The sequence below is a fragment of the Aplysia californica genome, unplaced genomic scaffold (assembly GCF_000002075.1).
Source record: "Aplysia californica isolate F4 #8 unplaced genomic scaffold, AplCal3.0 scaffold00302, whole genome shotgun sequence".
In the NCBI taxonomy this organism is placed as follows: Eukaryota; Metazoa; Mollusca; class Gastropoda; order Aplysiida; family Aplysiidae; genus Aplysia; species Aplysia californica.
The window spans coordinates 323,969-341,609 of record NW_004797572.1 but is presented as its reverse complement, the minus strand read 5'-3'; the positions used below and the strand labels follow the sequence as shown (position 1 = coordinate 341,609).

At 37.8% G+C, this 17,641-nt stretch overlaps 1 protein-coding gene across 1 annotated transcript in view; it reads right to left on the bottom strand.

The window, feature by feature from the left end:
• Positions 1-1,285: 1,285 nt before the first annotated feature.
• The window catches only part of LOC101845939 (mucin-5AC), a gene marked incomplete at its 5' end in the record, with an annotated part of 30,275 nt that continues 13,919 nt past the window's right edge, over positions 1,286-17,641 (bottom strand). Inside the window, 12 exon segments of the mRNA XM_013084556.1 lie at positions 1,286-6,583; positions 6,990-7,061; positions 7,609-7,695; positions 8,115-8,155; positions 8,685-8,733; positions 9,779-9,867; positions 11,391-11,483; positions 13,187-13,450; positions 14,045-14,227; positions 15,378-15,398; positions 15,976-16,023; positions 16,490-16,658. Of these exon segments, the coding sequence (XP_012940010.1) occupies positions 6,470-6,583; positions 6,990-7,061; positions 7,609-7,695; positions 8,115-8,155; positions 8,685-8,733; positions 9,779-9,867; positions 11,391-11,483; positions 13,187-13,450; positions 14,045-14,227; positions 15,378-15,398; positions 15,976-16,023; positions 16,490-16,658 (1,230 nt within the window).

The window sequence follows — 17,641 nt, the reverse complement described above, 5'->3', positions numbered from 1 at the left end:
CGCCCTTGTCCGAGAAGGCTAGGTGTAGATCTTTCCTACCAGAAGATCAAGGGTGTGGCTAAAATACAGCAGTAAGGAGTCAAGGAGAAGCAGTGGAAAGGCTGCAGAAAGAGTCAGGAGCCCAGAAGAAGGGACAAAGAAGGTGAGGGGTGGGGGCTCAAACTAGAGATGAAAGCAGACGGCAGAATATGGCTAGAGAGCAGGAAAAGAGGTGAAAGGAAACAATTTTAGAGAAGAAAATCTGTCCGTTGCTACACAGATCGAACCCGGGACCTTTGAATGAGAGGCGAACACCTTAACCTCTAGGCCACCAGAGACCCCCATTTCCACCCTTGACATCAGAGAAGGGCACTTTAACATTATTTCCATACAAAATGAGTTGGTATCGAGGTAATATTGAGTACAAAAAGCTCTCTGCTCTTTACTAACCTAATCTTAATCATAATCTCAGCAGGCAAAGGAAACTTGAGAAAGACTATCTGCAAACTTCTTTATGCATGTTAGATACTGTAGCTTGCAATATGGCCCAATTGTTGGGACGTTTAGTGGTAGGCCTAATGCGAACAAGTGCGTCATGCTACAAAAATGGGGATATACAGCTGAAAATTGGTTGTTTTTTTACATGCTATCGGTATGTAGAGCAAAACTATTCCATGGATTTATCTAAAATGAATATCAGCCAAATTCCTTTTGACTTCCAAAAGTTGTGTACAAATTTGAAATGTAAAACTTCAGTGTGGCGGAAAATATTTTTTAAAGATATGTTGTAAAGTTGTTTTTTTTTATCACCCTGAACGACTCTGTATAAGATGTCCTCCTGTCTAAGATGACCACTTTTCTCCGCAACAATGGGCTGCTGTCTTGGACAATTTCAACAATACATGTACAAGTAGTGTGTGTTGAATGAGTCTAGTATGGGCCTCAGAACCTGAAATTCACTTTCACACCATTCTTAATTTGTGACAACACTGTTACTATTTGAGGAGAACTAGGGTTCATCAAAGAGCAATTATGTCCGATCCTCTCCTTCTGTTTCTTCCTATTGTACCATCCTCATCTGAGCTCTGAAATGTTGCTGGAACGTCAATTATTTAAAAATCTGCAACCTACCGGTCTGAAATTCTGACCCCAACAAATGTCTGCAGCCAGTTAGAATAACCAAATCTTTGATCCAAGGCTGAAAAGCTGTTCCTTATCAAGAAATCATTCACGGTTGTCACATATAGAATAAAACACTTCATTAGAACTGCTTACAAATATGGCAAGAAAAGAAACGCAAGAAAAGTTTCAAAACCTGATTGAAAAACCTGTTTTATTTCTTTGCATACACGTAACACATCATGAAATAAGCAGTTGTTCTCCCGTTGTGATTTTTCTTTATTTAAAAAAAAGGAAAGCAGAAATTTTACAGGCTTTTCGAAAGGGGTAGGGAATTGTGGCTTTTTGCAGACAAGTTATACATGAGACAGATAAAATGAGTTAAAGTTAAAACAAAGGCCAAATAGAAGCATTCACAACAAACTATAGAAACTTCATAGTCACAGTAAGAGACCATAAACATTTTCAGGATTTCACCATGTGTTACAAAGTTTGTGGCAGTGCTAGTAATTTCTCAAAACATAGCAAAAAACTTACATAAAGCTTTGCTAAAACGGTAGGGCAATATGGTGACTAACTCTGAAATGGCAGCATAAGTTTTACTCTTCCATATTCATCAAGACATTTACAGCTTACAGTCAACCAAAAGTGGGTATGATTTCTTCTTACACATCCTCAGTGTTCAAATCTTTGTCACACCCTTTTGCACTACAAATTAACATTTACCTAACCTTGCATCACAGTAAATCGAGAGAATGCAGTTCTTATATTAATATTATAATATGTACCTTTCATAAATTCAAATTGAAATAATATACGAAGCAAACTGACTGCACAGCCATTTACGAAGCATGTGGTGCTTCTCTCTAAAAATGTATTAGCATTACAAATTCGTAGCAAGTACAACTCGGAAATAACAATCAAAAGTTAATCAAGTCAAATTTCTACTACACCAACATGACTCTCACGCCCAGTCCAATCTAATAAGACTTCCCATTTGAGTGCATTGTTGGACTGCTTATCTTCCATCTATTATTTCTAACTTTTATATTTCACCCCACTTTTTTAATCAATGAATATGGATAATTTCGGAGAACTGGAGAAGGATGCAAGGTCTATAGAATAGAATGCATAAGGCCTAAATGAAATTTAAGAAACATAAGTGTTCTCTTTCTAGAAACTTTCCACTCAAAGATTCTTTCTCAAACTGCAAAAAGCATCACTGGAAAAATTTATTAAACGTTTGGAAAGGATGCATTAATTGTGGTTTACCCCCACAAAAAAACTTTTGAAAAGAAGTGGTTCTGTGCACATACATCATAAGTGCTAATAGTAGACACCTGGCCAACACTAGAGTATTTCAAAAGACATCAAAAAAAAAAAGAAAAACAAATAAACAGGGAAAAAGGCTGCTCAGTCACATGTGGATGAGGACAGACACCTGGGAGTCGCTGCACAAACAGAAATAAGGCCCCATTGAGCCACATATTGCACTTCAAAACTAAACATGAATACATAGCTGTATTTCAAGAAGAATAATTACACATTACAGTATTTAAAGTCCTGTGAAAAAAAACTCCATTACAATTGCACAACACACAAATCATTCTTACAAGCAATACTGTATACTTAGATACAGGACTTCTTTCTCTTTTTTCTCTTGTGTTGGAAATACTATAGGTACTAGTAGTAGTAGGGCCTACTAGTAAAGGAAATAAAAACAACGCAGTTTGTTCTAATTGTTACCATCTTATCAATGGTTTGTCTCCCACTATCCTTTTCATCTGAATGACTGTGGTGTCCGTGAACAGAACCCAAAAAAATCTTTTAAAAATTGAGGGATTATTTATCAAATTTATCAATTTGATGCAACACTTGTCCTGTTACGACACCTCCATGATTGGTCATGGGAACTTAAGTATAGAACTTCAGATTGAAAATCTTGAAAATGTTTCAATTTCTCATTTTTTTAAACATGAAGTGTGGCATGTCATGTCTCGTGTAGTGTTAGCGAAACTGAAAACTCTGCAGCACATTTATACACAAATATCTTGCAACAGAAAAAAAGTCACTCAATAAAAAGTACCCCATTTAACATAATACATCAAAACATTGTGCACTAGCAGAAAGCCAACAGCAAAGTCATTTCGGATGGCAAACCTTACATCCACACACATTTGAACAGCTCTAAAAGTGCTCTTATTTACATCCAACGAAACATTTATAATCAAAAGTTCAGATCAAATACCAGAGTAGCAAGAATGGACTTGTTCATCCTGGTTTTATTGCTTTTTTTACATCCTCCCCAAAAATAGTTATAAGAGAAAAAAATCATTGATAATCCTCAAAAAGTATTTCCCATCACTGCTCTTCTGAGCTTATTTGTGGGATGGTGTACAAACATAAATTTGCTCTAAGGATCTCTTTTAATTCCTATGTGGTTATATGGTTTGTCACACTCAGCAACATTTTAGCAAAAAATACCATAGACACTTTGACTAACATTCAGCAGTCAGGAGAACTGTATGCATTCATAAGGAAAAACAGAGTGATGGACCCAAACATTCAAGGACTTCATTCACCCCACGTTCTTTCCTTTCAAACACCTCGGTGCTCCCTATAAAAGCTCAGCTATTGTACAGCAGACTAGACAAATCTTTGGGTAAATTCCCATCAAGAATAAAAACGATACCAGAACTAGATGCTTGGGTAATATATGTACTATATATAAAAAGACAAACAAAAACAATAAGGGAACAGCATTAAGCTCATGTACAGCTATTTTTATAAACCCAAGTACAAGACAGTTATGCAGTGCTTGCGAGGTCTTTATACGGAGACCCACATACTCTCACATTCACCAGAATCAGGTAAAATAGTCACAATTCACCTTGCATACTGTCACTTGTACTGGGGTGAGCCAGTGGCATCATTAAGGATTATTATTTCATGTCACAGCACAAAAGGGCTCATAACTCTTGTATGCACAATGTACACATCTTGATGGCAGTTGACCTTATAAGACCACTGCAACTGCCTCTCCTGACAAATCACAAACCTAGCTATATATATAATATACCAGTGATATTACCACAGATAGTACATCCGGCCAATCTATCCATTCATCTTTGTCCGAACTTCTGTGAGTCCACAGAAACTTTTTCAAAATGATTTTGTTTGTCTCTAGTCCAAGATCACACCCAATACAACAATGATATTCGTACATGTGAGAAGACAAAATGGCAAAATAGAATTCAATCACTTCCACCAATATTCAGCAGACCTGCACACAATACAGGGGGCAATATTCCTACAGCCAACTAACTGACAGAAATATTCATTAGCTTGGCACTTGCAGTGGTCAATAGTCTACCATTTGTGAGATAATTTTACAAAATAGTATTTACAACTTTAAAAATTCCAGTTCCACATACAATTAATTACTATTACAGTCAACAAAAGTTCACATCTCAAAGATTATTCAGCCTCCTCTTTCATTTACCTTTGGTAACCCTCTCACAGTTTTTCACAAACAAACATATCTATGTATATATCAGATAAAAATTTATATAAACAACCTATATTCAATGAGTCAGAAATCAGCCTTTCTCAAACATGAACTAAAAATTTAAAAAAGAGCACAAGACAATCCACAATCCAAAAATACATTCTTAAAATTTATTGAAAAACTCACTAATGTTCTCTCCATTAAAAAGGATAAATTGGAGAAGCTTCTTAATAAAAATGCAAATTAGAGAAAACTTAAATATGACACAACCTGTGAAAAGATCAAACAAGCAAGATTTCACTTGGCTACACAACCGATCCTCTATTCCATGGTTTTTACACCTAAATAATAAAGACCTTCCTGAAGACAATATATCGTAACAAAATGTATTAAAAGTACAACAAAAACTAATGAAACACATTTGGGTGTGACAACAATGGACTAAAATATTCAAGCAGACGTACATTGTAAATGGAACAGAAACTCACAAAAACAGAAACCACAGCATACAGACGGCGATTCAAATTCAAGTGATACAACAAATGCCAAACAGCCCCGACATAAAGCAAGCCCCCCCCCCTCCAGTCAAACAACTGGACAAAAGGCAGAAATTCAATTAATAAATCAGCAAATAGCAGCACCATTCTTAGCATTTCATACACAATAAAACATCTGAATATTTCATACATCAAGAAGCAAGTAGTAATGCTCCAATATAGGCCTAGACACTGTGAACATCAAGAAAGTGGACGTGACTCTATTCTAACTTATGTTATGGCTCACACACAGAAGGAAGGAGGATTTCTGGGGGTTTTGCCCTCGAACCTCCAAAAGACAACAAAAATGTCTATGGAGTCCCTAATTCCAACTCAAAAGTCACAGCAATCTTTTATTATCCAGCTTTTGCTGTTTTTTGTCATGCGTGATTCAAAAATAAAACAGTGTCCTCTTCAGATCAATAACATTTACAGAAAAACGCTCTGCAGATGGACAAAACAGTGTCACGCTAAGGTGTTATATAATCTATGCAGAGGAAGTTGGAGAAAAGTTCGAAATATCAAATTGTGCTGAAAATACGGAATGGAGCTCTGAACTCAAGACTTGTAAAGAGCTCTCGTTTACAGTTGTGAACTTTACAGAAGTACTTGTAAAAGGTGAAAAATGACTTAAAAATAAAACTTATCCCAAATGGAATGAGAGATACTTCACTGTCAACTAGTTGTATGCAAAAGGGCTACAAAGTTGAAAAATGAAACAATTCACTCTTCAAAAGGCTTTTAAGTTAACATTGATTGGTATTATTCTCAGTAAATATTTGCGGCAGCAAGCATATAAAAATAATATACTATCAACACTAACAGACTCTTCAAAGGTGACCAGTTACATACATAATACACATACCTGCTTGAGATAAGTCTAAAATTATAGGCATTACTTACACAACCTTCAATATTACTCAACAGTACTTCCCCCCCCCCACTTTAAAAAAGACGCCGCTCAAATAAATTTTCCGCAATACGAACCAATCACACAGTATACAAATACAAGCAGTACATACATACTCACAGTATGTGATATTTGCCAGAGTAAAGCAAAACAAAAATGTTCAGCTGTAAAAATGACAGGACTTTCAGAAAACAATAGTAAATCTACAAATTCCCTCCTACCCCATCCACTTTCTGCGTTACAATATATCCTTTATACTGGTTGGTCTTCAACTACAACTATGGAAGAGCTCACATCCCAGAAACAAGGTGACAGACTGTTTTCTGCAAACACCACTCGCCCTAGAACAAGTAAACAGAGACTCCGTGAAGGGACCAGAACACTAACAACAGAACTGGGAATATTGCTATGTTGGCACTAGTATAGATGGAGCTTCCGCTTGATGTCATTCCTTTTCCACTCTGCCATTCTGTAGAAGCTTTCTTTTGGCATGTTGAACAGCTTTTCAAAGTCGTCATGGGCCAAATGTATCTGAAAATAAGAACAAACAAGACTTTTGGTCAACAAGACTTAATATAGTACTCATCAATGCTTTAGGTAAAATAAGACAAGATTTCATTTACTATCTTGAGGTGAAAATTGGTTTGAAAGAACAAAAACACATTTTACCTCCAAACTAGTAGAACAAAATCACAAGCTACTAATCAGTAGAAATGCATTCAGCATTGCAACTCATTCTACATTCTTGATCGCTAAAATACGTACACATTCAAACAAACCAATAAATACAAGACTTACAAATTCTTTTTTTTATCAAGAGCTGCATCCTGTTTAAGAAATCAAACCAGTTATACCAGTTTTCTTAGATACCAAAATATTACAAACTTTTCTTGCAAAGAAGAGCATGGTTTCTGTCTCAAGAACTTTTCACTCCTACCTCTAACTTGTTTGTGTCGACATCCTTTGGCAGATCAAAGTTGGTGATTTTTAGTTGTTCATATGGATAAATCTGGAAAGAACAAAATCATCATGGTATTAATGATAAAGCTATTTGAACAAAAATATGATTTCTATCATTTGCTCCGATTTTTGCTATTGCACCAGCTACTGAGGGTTATTCAGCTTTAAGTCCAAATCCAAGAATTGATTCATTCCTTTACATTGCATCCATGTTACAGATGTCACATTGATGCAGTCTCTACAGTTACTGCTGTTGTTGCTGTTATTATCATTCTATGTTTTCCATGTGAAGCTTTCACTTGACTTTTAATGCAATAAAACACCACGGGAATAATATGTCTTTAGGCCCACCTGGTTTCTACAAAATGAAAATGGTGTGGAAGTAAAGAATAAAAAAAAGCTAGAAAAACACATGGTAGACAAAATATGGGAGAGTGAGAAAAAGAGAGGGGCAGGGACGGAGTGGAGTTCCCCCCCCCCCCCCCCCCCCCACTCCTTGTGACGTCTTATGACGTCAGTGAAGACCATCTCATCTTATCAGACATATTGCAACAGTCAGCCCCTATCTCTCAAATATCCCCACCCAGGACACTTACGGTGGGCTCAGCTTCAGTGTGCCATGTGTTCTTCTGCAGTTTGAGAAGCGATATTGACGGTCCCTCATAGTACGAGGAGTCGTGCCGCTGGAATAGAAACACAAACTCACATCAAGTACAAATCTCAACAAAGAACTGAGGAATAGACATAATTGAAAAAAAAACCCAACAACCTATGATACAATTATGGTAATAGAGGGCGTGGGGAAAAGTATCAAGATGCAATACAGAAATGTCACAGGAATAAAAAAGAAATATGAACTATCAAACAGCACCTTAGAGATGCTTGTTCTTAAAAGTCAATTAACTTACAAAAGCAGCAATTAATGTTTGTAATTAGCTTCTACCACAGTAGTGTTTGCTCTACTCTAAAAAAAAAAAAACCTTGTTTTTTCCTTAAATTACAATTTGTCTTAATTTGGGTTGTAATGTGATTATCACCAAAAGTGCAGGGTAAAATGCCAAGTTAAAGAAATACTTTTCAAGTAGAAAAAGAGGAAGCTTACCCGGGAGCTGGTGTCTCCCGTCAAAGTGGAGGACGAAGTGTCTGTGGGGAAAGAACAAACACTTCAATAGAACATGGAGAACAGCGTGTCTCCCATACCTAATGAACATCTCACAAACCAAGCTAAAACAATCGATAAGAAAATGTGAGAACAAACATTTTATTTTACTTTTATTCTCCTAGTCCAGCAGTCACTAGAATTTCAGGCTTTCAATGCAATATGATATTGACAAAATCATTACTTATACAATAAATATCTAACAGCAGTTACAAGAAATAAAATAAAATAAGGGGTACATCACTTCAAACACTGAACAGACGTTAATACAATCAGGATATTATAAGTAGTTTTAAAGCTACCAGATGTAATGAACCTAAAAAGAATCTGTAAAATATTGCAAACAACCAAAGTGGAAACACCCGTAGTAAAAATTTAGCCAACTATAAGCAATCATAAATCATAGAGGAAAAGTGTTCGCAACCAGCTAACCTGGTTTTAAGCATAATTTACTGCATGAGAATCAGAAGTCTCGCCTGAACGGACTCCCTGATTCAGGATAATGTTACTCACGAGTGGATGGCTCTGGTCTGTCATCATCCTCCCCAAAGTCAAAATATCTCTGTGGAAACACATGTAAGTACACTAAGCATGCACACAACAAAATTGATGGGATGTGGAAATCTTTTCATCAAGTACAAATTTGACTAAGTACTTGTTTTTGATTCTTTTGAATAAAAAAAAATATGCATGTGTGTATAAGAAAAAATTAAGGACCTGAAGATCCGTTCATATGTGTGTGTTTGCATTCATACTAGACTATTTGTAGAGACAGGAAACTGCAGAGAGAGATTGGACACGCTCCACAAACTACATACAGTTCCCAACTGAGAATATCCTGAAAATATTTGAGCTCTCTTTCCTAAAAAGAGGTTTCATTCAACAATGTCAACACAGAAGTCAGTACCACATAGCAACAAACCTTGAAGAGATGCCAATGGCTTCATCATCTTAAAGACACATGTAGTAATGGAATCCAAATACATAACATTTTACTTCTGGGGCAGCTAACACAACAGCTACAAGTACTGGAAAGTAGACACTAGTAATTTTAAATGTATAACTCAAAACAGAACTATAATTTTGTTACCTTACAGAACTTATCTTATCAACATCATTTCACTTCAAATTACTATTAAAGTCAACCTGAAGGGGGAAACAATATTTTCCAATGTTTTAAGCTGAACCCTAATATCGTTGTCAAGTCATGTATTCATCATTACAAAAGATAAACTGAGACAACCAGGCTGTTAGACACCAAAACTGGCAGGTCCAACTTCTCAACTACCCCAATATCATTTCTGTCAATCTGTCTTGTTTTTCTAAAACACTCACCGACCAACATCATGTAGTAACACAAGCACTGAGAACAAATTCAAATTAATCAACTGTAAACCTTCATTTTCTTCACACACCTCCTCCTCCTCATCCTCATTTCCTCTTTCTCCTTTTCTCCGCGAAATCTAAAAAAAAATATTCTCAATGATAGATACATCAGCCTCTGCCCCTCCCTGAGTCTTTTCAACAATCTTTGACAAGTCGATTTTTCTTTCTGACTAGACCGGTCAATTCTATGTCATGATATTTCTCAGCTATCCGGTACTTACAAAGTCTACCCTGGCTCCATAGGCTCCGGCAAGAGGCAATGTGGCAGCACGCGGGGTCATGTAGGATGGGCCATAGCCTGGCTTGGGTGCTGGGGGTACAGAATGAAGAGGGTTCACAACCTCATCACATACAAGAGCTATTTCCAAGTGTAAGTGCTACATTTCATACATTCTAACACCGACTCCGGAATGATTGTCAAATAGAATTCACACACTCGTACATGCGTCACATGTCACAATTTGAAGCAGTATTAACGAATACTTGTTTCTTTATTGTCAAATCCTAAAAAGCTAGAAATGGCTTGTGCATTTAATGTGAGAAAAAAAAAAAGAAGGTTTTTGACACAGGCCCTTTTATTTCATTTTTGAACAACATGACATGCCACGAGAGACATCCATTCACAGAAAGCAATTTTGGGCAGGCCACCACAATTTCAGAGGTTAAACCTCCTCCAAACTATAATCTTAACAATCTTCAAGTAAATGATATAAAAAGAGAAATGCTTTTGTCCCTCATGGGATTTCTTGACAAAATGGGATGTAACATATGTTCTTTACAGGTCAAAATACAGTCGAAGCTGTACTATAATGGCCACCTGTATAGGACTATCATCTGCACAGTTGGTACTTTTTCACATTATAATGACATTGTGCTAGGTGGCCATCTGTCTAAGAAGGCCTCTTTTCTCCTCAATGATGAGAGGTAGCCTTTAACAATTTCGACTGTATTCTAATAGAGGGAAATTCAAACTAAATGTATCAAAATGAAAAAAGGGGAAAAGTCAACACGGTCTAAATAAAAGCAGAGTTTTAAATCTGTGTAACAACAACGCAAATACAACAGATTTCAAAAGCAACTGTAAGGAAGAAACTTTGAAATCAAATTTACCCATATGGTAGACTAAGAAAATTTGGCAAGCTGAATCAGAGAGTATTTGTCACAAAAATGAATGACTCTTTCCTGCACACAAAACAAAATCAGAAAAGAGTTACTCGGAAGTCAAATCTGAAAACTAGCTGTCATAGTTTATTATTTTTCAAGGCAAAACTGTAAGGGTAAGGAAGGGATCTGGGGGGAGGGGGGGAGGGGGTGTTTGAGAAAGTGAAAACAATGCATTTGCAAGTCATTCTGTGCAATTATCAAAAGAGAATCATATTATTCAACACATTATATATGCTAGGTCCAGAGCTATCTCCTTTCTCCCCCATGACATTGTTTGCCTTAGACAGAGCTTTTATTTGTGAGTATTTCATATCATGCTCTGTTGGTCTTTCCTCAAAATATCTTCTGTTAAAGTGAGTTGTTCAAATCACTGCTGGAAACCCAAACATACAATGAAATGTATTTGCCTCTTCCTTATTGTCAGAACAAACACTTTTCCGCACACGCACGCATACACACACACACACACACACACACACACCCACACACACACACACAACCCAAGCATACAATGAATTAATGTATTTGCCTCTTCCTTACTGTTGTAACAAACACTTTTCCGCACAGGCACGCACACGCACACACACACACACGCACACACACACACACACACACACACACACACACACACAAAAACACACTAACTCAACAAACTACAGTTGAACTCACTGGGGAGGTTGGCCAGTGTGGAGACAGATCTGTAGGTCCTGATGTCGCTGTCGTCCCAGGCGTAGCGCGGCCTGTCCAGGAAGCGGGAGGGAGCTGGTGGACACAGACACATAGTAGTCGTTGTTGTTAGCGATCCAGACACATAGTAGTCAAATATCTTGTTTGTCTAGTTTTAGTAGAGGCTTTACGGCGCTCGCAACTGCATTAGGTCATATGAGCGCCAACAGACACATAGTAGTCAAATATCTTGTTTGTCTAGTTTTAGTAGAGGCTTTACAGCGCTCGCAACTGCATAAGGTCATATGAGCCCAAGAAGATTAGAGGTGTTACAAGAGAGTAACAAATATAAAAAAGGAGGGGAGATAAGGAGGATAGATGTTCGATAGGAAAGAAGAAGCAAACCACACCAGAGCACCCGCCAACCATCGACGTCAAATATCTCTACAGAGTCTGGACTATAGGGGAATGGTGAGCCCAAAAAAGGGTGTGAAGTATTACAGGAGATGTCACAGTTTAACATGACTTTTGAAAGGACTTACGCAAAATTTAAAACAACAGTAGGAAAAAAAAGTTAGGAAAACCCTTTGAACACGACACATTTCAAAATCGCTCTTCATTGACTTTTTAAAATTTCCTCCTTTGCAATTGCACCTCTACCTCCTCCAAAAAACAGTACACAAAACCTTGAAGCCTCCAGAGACCATATTTTTTTCTGGTTACTAAATACCCATCCTTTTCAATGTTATTTCTTTTAACTCTATATTTCCATGGTTGCCAACCTTTCGAAACCAAAAAACAGACCCTCCTACCCATCCAGCAGGTCAAAATGATGGGTAATGGCCAAGACCCCCCTCCCCCCTGCCCCACTCCACAACCTCAAAACCCTTCACACCCACTTTTCCACATTCAATAAATTCAATCATTCAAAGGAGACATGCAGATATGGGCTTTGCTCCATTATAATTAACAAATCCGATCTTGAAAGTTCATAATAATAAAAATTTTCTTCAGAACGAGCAAGTCGGAGAAGAAAATAATATTAGAAAACAGAGAACACATATTTCCCGATACAAAAAATGGACTTCTGTACATATCATCTTTTCAAACGACCTTTTCCCACTTTCACCCCTGTGCTATTTCAATTGTATATCAACCCTGTCCAAGATGTCCCCCCTGTCTAATACAACCAGTTTTCTCCTCAACAATGGGTAGCCGTCTTTGACAATTTAGACTATAAATATAATACCATGACGTTATGAACTTCTTGGGCACCTGGCAAGGGTGAGAGTCTCTCTCTCTCTCTCTCTCTCTCTCTGTGTCTCTCTCTCTCTCTTTTTATATATGTAAACAGTCTCTGGTTTTAAAATCCCTTCATTTTCTTTAAGTCTCCTACTTCTTCCTGGTACTTTCCTTCGTATGCACCACCAAGCACCAGATAACCTCGTGAATGCTCTTGTTGCTGTGGCTTTTCATTGAATTATGTTCCTGATGGAGCCATAGACAGCAAAATGTAAAGTAATTTTACCACTAGGAATTCAAACCAAACTGATTTTTAAAACTTCCTTTACTATGGTTTCCAACTATGATGATAATGATGACAAAGACAATGCTGATGACAATGGGAAGGTGATTATTACTGAGCTCTTTAAATTTTGGCAAGTTTTCCAAATATAATGAAGAAGACGATGACAATGATAATGACAATAATGACAAAGGTGATGATAATGACAATGATGATTGAGATAGCACAGACAAATGGTACCACACAACAGACAAAAGCATTGCCCAAAGCTCACAAGCAAACATGGGAGACTGGAAGCGCGTCCTGTAGCGAGGTTCAAACTTGGCACTGGGAGCTCGCGAGGCCTTCCAGGGGTCAAGGGGCTGCCGGGGTTTGGCCTTCTGTTCCTCCAGCTCTTTGTAGATGACCCTGCCGATGCCACTCTCGTCTTTGATCTTAGAGATCTCCTCCAGCTCTCGTTTGATCTTCGGGTTCTCAACAACCTCATCCTCATCATTATCATCATCTTTTTCTCCTTTGCTCCTCCGCCTTTGCCTCACTGGTACGGGAGAAAATAAATAAATACGGTGGTTAACAAGCATTAAGAAGAGAGTTATTTCTGTCTCCTTTGACAAGATTTTATTTCTCCCTCCCTCCCTCCCTCTCTCTCTCTCTCTCTCTCTCTCTCTCTCTCTCTCTCTCTCTCTCTCTCTCTCTCTCTCTCTCTCTCTCTCTCTCTCTTTTCTACATGAACTTACAACTGTGAATGAAATATATGACTTTTAATTTTGACTCTCTCACTTTATTTTAACTCTCTCACTTCATATTCTGTTCAAATTCTTCTCAACCTCTCTTTTCAGGGTGTTCCTACGCTCTTTCAAGATTTACCAAACTTTTCAGAAAACTCAATTCATCTGGTACTCAGAAAAGCAATACCTAAACAATTCGAGATTTTGGAAATTTCCCAGGATACTCTCTTTCTCCATCTCTCTCTCTCTCTCTCTCCTTCTCTCTCCCTTGCTCTCTCTCTCTCCCTCTTTTCCCTCTTACTCTCTCACTCTCTCTCTTCCTCTCTTTCTCTCTCTCTCTCTCTCTCTCTCTCTCTCTCTCTCTCTCTCTCTTTTCTCTCTTCCTCTCCACAAGCTCGACTCACAAATCTCTGGCAACAGAGCTGCTGGTGAGGCGGGACCCGGCCAGTCGTCTCGCTCAATTTTGTCCAGCTCATTGGCTAGTTTGGGCTTGGCACTGGGGAACATGCTCATCCTGATTGGCTCTTGGGTCCGGAGATCAGCAGGAGAAGAGCTGCGGCGTACCTTGACCACTCGCTTCGTTGTCGCTGGGGAAAGAGAAAAAGCCCAGACTGCTTGTTTTAGCTTTAGTAAGAGTTTTGAAACAGTCAGGTAATATAAATGCCAAAGAATAGAGGTGCTACTAGAGTGTTAAATCTACGAGCAAAAGAAGGAGGACAGATAAGGGCGATATATGTTTGATGGGAAAGAAGGAGCTAACCATAGCTGAGCACCTGCCAATCACGCAAAGACTGCTTGTTTGAGCAAAGTGAAGCTCACAGACACAGTATTGGTAACCCAGTGCAGGGAAAAAGCAACACAAACAAACAGAAGTAGAAGAGGAGAGAAAAGATCCTACCACGGGCACTCTCCAACTGCCTGCAAACACAGACTGTTTGTTTAAGTGAAGAGAAGCACAGTAACATAACGACTGCCATTCACAGCTTGGAAAAATACATTTATACAAACAGAAACAACAGTGGGAGAGCAAAGGAGAAGAACTTATCAGAGTGGCATTCTCTAACTACTTCCAAACAAAGATTACTGCATTGACTGAAACAAAGGCAAATTTCAAGGGTACTTACAGAAGTACAGAAAAAGTCCAATCACAGTTGACAGAGAGGCTGAGGGATAACAGCCACCACAAGGAACAGATCGGGACAACAGAGGCAGTGAAAAGATCAGAAGGAGCAGACCACACCAGTACACCCACCAACCACCCTCAAAGAAATAACAAATGTAGGCTGGCACACAAAAGAAAAAGGGATGGGGATGATGCCAGTATTATTTTTGTGACCAAAAAAACCCGCGTCATGTACTGCAAAATATGCTCTAAAAAACAAGACACTGTTACAGCTTGAGCTAGCACAAACCAGAAGAAACTGTGTATGTCTCTTTCTCTACATCTCCCTCTCTATATTTCAATTTCTCTCCCTCTCTCTGTTTATGTCTGTCTGTCAGTCTGTCTGCTCTTTCTCTCTCTTTGTCCCTCTCACTGTCTCTCTCTCTCTCTGTATATATATATATCTCTCTCTCTCTTTCTCTTACTCTTTCCTCAAAACGATGATTCCAAAACCAGAGAAGTAGGCACTGTATACAGAAACTAAGAACAAAAGAGGGTACATGCCACTGAGAGCTTTGTGAACCAGCACAACAAGGGAGTTGCAATTTACAAAGATGGACAAGTTCAGTACATACCTAGGGCTGACATTCCTGAAGCTGTGGAAGAGAAAAGACAGAACAATGAAAGAAATAATATCTTACAAATAATGGTGCTATACCGCTGCATTGATAAACGAATCAAAAAGATTTTCCCTTTTTCTATTGGGTTAAAATATAAAATAATATATTAAGGAAAACGAAGCACATTTTTTAAAACCTCTGACAACATTCGAATGAAGATAAAAAAGGGAAAGAATTAGAACTCTTTACATAAAATGTACTCTTTCTTCTCCCCCATTCCAATCAAAAGATATCAATGAAAATGTGAATAATTCTTTATAAAATGTTAAAATTTTTCAACAGTAGACTACCACCATAACCTCAACAAATGATTTATCATTTAATTTTACCTGAGTGAAAGCTATAACGAATAAACTTTACGAACATCAATATGAAGCAAATGATAAAAGTGAAAAAAAGCTAACTAATCGAAAAAGTACTTGCTCAGCATTTTGAGTAACAACATGCCATATCTGCTGACTCTCTGGGCTCTTCTTATTCTTAGTTTAAGCCAGTTTATCCTTAAATAAAGAACATATCATATCTAAGAAAAATCAACTGTCATTATGTATACCTTTCTTCTTCAAAAAGTCGGGCGGGTCCTTCGAATATGTGAAGTTGGCTGAAAAGATAAAAGGTAAAAGTTATGAGATAATAAACTACAATGTTGTGTCATCTGTCTATAAAGCGCATTAAGCTTGCTGATGAGTGGAAATTTGTGCTTTACAAATGGTATTTATTTTTTGTCCACTAAAAAAACAAAACAGTTGTATTTTGTTGTAACATCAGTAAACACATTTATTGTACATCTACAGATATTTGCATACCAATAGCTTTTGAAGAAACACATATCATTAAGCTTAAAAATACATACACACATGGCATAAAAAAGTTCATTCAAAATACAAACGTTGGCAATACATATTTTCAAAAGAGTGCTCGTAATGCTGTGAGTAAAGTTAAGTTATATGTCACACTTCTCTGTGCATGAGAACTTAGAACGCAGAAAGCCAAAAAAAAACCCCATTTATATCTTTCCAAACAAAGATTTTGTCAACGATTGTAAGTCGAGAAAAAAAAATACTGACGAGGCCTATGGAAGTGTGATCCCCCTGCAGGCTTGGGCCGGCTGCTCTGAGGTGAGGCAGTGGCTCCCCCTCTCTTGAGGTAGCTGTCCCCTGGCTTGCCCATGCCAAGGTAGCTTGTGTTGTAGAAGCGGCCGAAGTTGGGCTCGGAGCGCCGAGAGTCTATGGAGTCCTGGGGGAAGACACAAACCACAAGATCAGCACACACATTATGTGTAGCTACATTTTATAGAACCCATGTTATATGTTCTATACGCAAACATACATAAAGTTCCTCACTTAGTGCATGATATTATGTTGGCGGGGCTATTTAAGTCCTAAGACAAATGAACAATCAACATGATAAATACGAAATGCAGAACCCATTCTGAAAAGACGAAAAATTCGAAAATATTTACCTCAGCTCACCATAAGCATCTCTAGATACAAGAATCATAACTCATACACTGAGAACGAAAAAGTGAAGTAAAGTCTGCATATAAAAACATACTCTTTACCCTTTATTTAACTGGAGACCACAGGAGCATAAAACTTACCCAGATTTCAATGCAAAGAGAGACAGACTGACACAAAAAAGGTTAGCATAGCATTGTCAAGGGTATTCGAAGGGAAAAGGAGATCACGGGAAGAAATTTCAGCAAGACAAGAAATAGATATATACATGTAACAGTGACATCCTGTCACAGCTAGCTAAGAAGACGCGCTCTTGGAGCCCACACTAAGAGAATGTTAGATCAATGGAACATCATGGAAAGATGGACTAATAATTGATAGGAAAATGGAGAAGGAAAAGGACGAGCACAAGGCGAGGGTTTCTATGTTTGGTTTTAAATGAAGAAAAGCATATCAATCAAGATGACTGAAAGGGATAAGCAAGACAGACAGAAGTACAATGTAGCTGTGGGAGAACAAAGAAAGAGGATTTACTCTATAAACAACTCAATGCGGTGAGGAGCAAGGGCAAAAAATACACGTATTACTTAACTCCACCTATATGTGTTAGAGCAACACAACAATTCTCACAATTGTTTTATCACTTTTGCTCCTCTACACAAACTAACTAAAACATTATATATCTATATATTTTTTAAAATTATTTATGCCTATGTTTGTGTGTTTGTGTGTGTGCGTGTGCATGTGTGTGTGTGTGTGTGA